A 1630-nucleotide genomic window follows, 5' to 3' on the forward strand; every position below is an offset into this window, starting at 1 on the left:
ATTAAGAATATAAGAATGACCAGGTCGATATTGAGAAAAATCTTTGATAATCCACTAGAGTTCAATGTATGATACATAAATACATTGAAATTAATTAGAAATTACATGTAGCATGCAAGTAAGTGAAATTAAACTAGATCCAAATAATAGGATTTCCAGCTTAAATGTTTCTTGAACCAGAAATTATTCTTGTTAGATTATTTAATTACCGGAGTACTTGACAGTTATTGGACAGTTAAAAAACAAAATATATCCAATGATCATATTTCAACAAACAAGTGTCCAAAAATCAAATGTTAGATCTTATTTTTTATTTTTTTTCAAATCAATATGATTTTGGAAATTTAACTTAAGCAATAGTGGCTTTTTCCTATCTAATCCGTTGAGTTCAGATAATGATTGCCATGTGTGCAATTTCCTAAGCTATGCCTATCAAGTATCATATGCTGCTTGAGTATACTATAACCAGCCTTTATTTATTTTTATTTTTTTTTAATTTAATTTATTTTATTTTTGCGCAAAACAAAAAATAGTTTTCCTCGAGGATTTCATTTAATTCGTCTACATATAGATTCCAATTTTCTATTTTGATATCCACATTTTGGATTCAACCAAAACAAACATGCCCAACCTCAGAATGAAAGCAGGGTAATTCACAACACCCAATTCACATAAAATGACAGGTTGTAGACATCTCTTAAGGTTTTCGGTTTCAATCAAAATGCAACCATAGCAGGGATCTTGACGACAGCTCCAACCAAAACAAAGAACGGGAAGCTGCAACATTTGTCCTCATGCCCTCTCCCTCAGATCGATATCGAATGGTATTGACCCATGGAGCAAAAACGGTCGAAGTGTTCATATACCCTCCATCAAACAATATTCTTGATGATATCCGCAATAACTTTGTCCATGTCAAGTGCTCTCATCTTTTCAAAAGGCCGTGGCATTGCCAAAAGAGAGAAAAAGGTTTTACCATTTTCCTCGCGTATCTCGAAGCATCCTCTCCTTGGATTCTCTGGGTTGATTTTCAAAATGACTCAGGGACACCATTTTCCAAACTCTCCTTCACTAGCAAGGCCCTCTTCTTGAATTGAGTGCATTGTTTGCAGGCTTCGACTATGATGGTCTTGGACCCTACAGCATCGGGCACGTCAGCAGCAGCAGCAGGTTTCGATGATTCTTTCAACCCGTCCTCGACTTTGGAGGGCGTGGATTTTTTACTCGGGCGCTTATGCACGGGCGCTGCTGCTGCTGATGCTGGTACTCGGGCGGAGAAGCTTCGGGTCCTCCTCGGAGAGGCCGGAGCTGCTGCCGTCTCCTTTGAAGTTTCAGCATCCTTTCTTTTCCTCGGCGCCATGAAAACGAGAGAAATGGAAGGAGAGAGGAGTATACTATAACCAGTCTGATTGTTTCCTTCAAATTTGCGTCGAGAATATAATAATAACTAACTAATTTATTGGAAGAGTTCCCAGCCAACATGAAAGGACCCGGTATGTGTAACTCTAGCCGATTAGGTACGGTTCGGTCTCATCCAACGCAGTGCTGCCATTTGGCCACCTTGATAGACATATTGTATATCTACACTGTCCATACGGTTTGCCAGCTGCATTTATGACGTGAAACCTAA

The 1630-nt window shown here is 38.7% G+C and overlaps 1 protein-coding gene across 1 annotated transcript; it reads right to left on the minus strand.

The window, feature by feature from the left end:
• Positions 1 to 1030: 1030 nt before the first annotated feature.
• LOC131220204 (uncharacterized) lies at positions 1031 to 1360 on the minus strand. Its single transcript, XM_058215167.1, has one exon. It carries the CDS (start codon positions 1358 to 1360, stop codon positions 1031 to 1033), a length of 330 nt encoding a protein of 109 aa, XP_058071150.1.
• Positions 1361 to 1630: the final 270 nt, after the last annotated feature.

The sequence above is a fragment of the Magnolia sinica genome, chromosome 12 (assembly GCF_029962835.1).
Source record: "Magnolia sinica isolate HGM2019 chromosome 12, MsV1, whole genome shotgun sequence".
NCBI classification, from domain to species: Eukaryota; Viridiplantae; Streptophyta; class Magnoliopsida; order Magnoliales; family Magnoliaceae; genus Magnolia; species Magnolia sinica.

Bases quoted from the DNA above. Each gene is read 5' to 3' on its own strand.
- LOC131220204 (XM_058215167.1), bottom strand. From the start codon at position 1,360: ATGGCGCCGAGGAAAAGAAAGGATGCTGAAACTTCAAAGGAGACGGCA.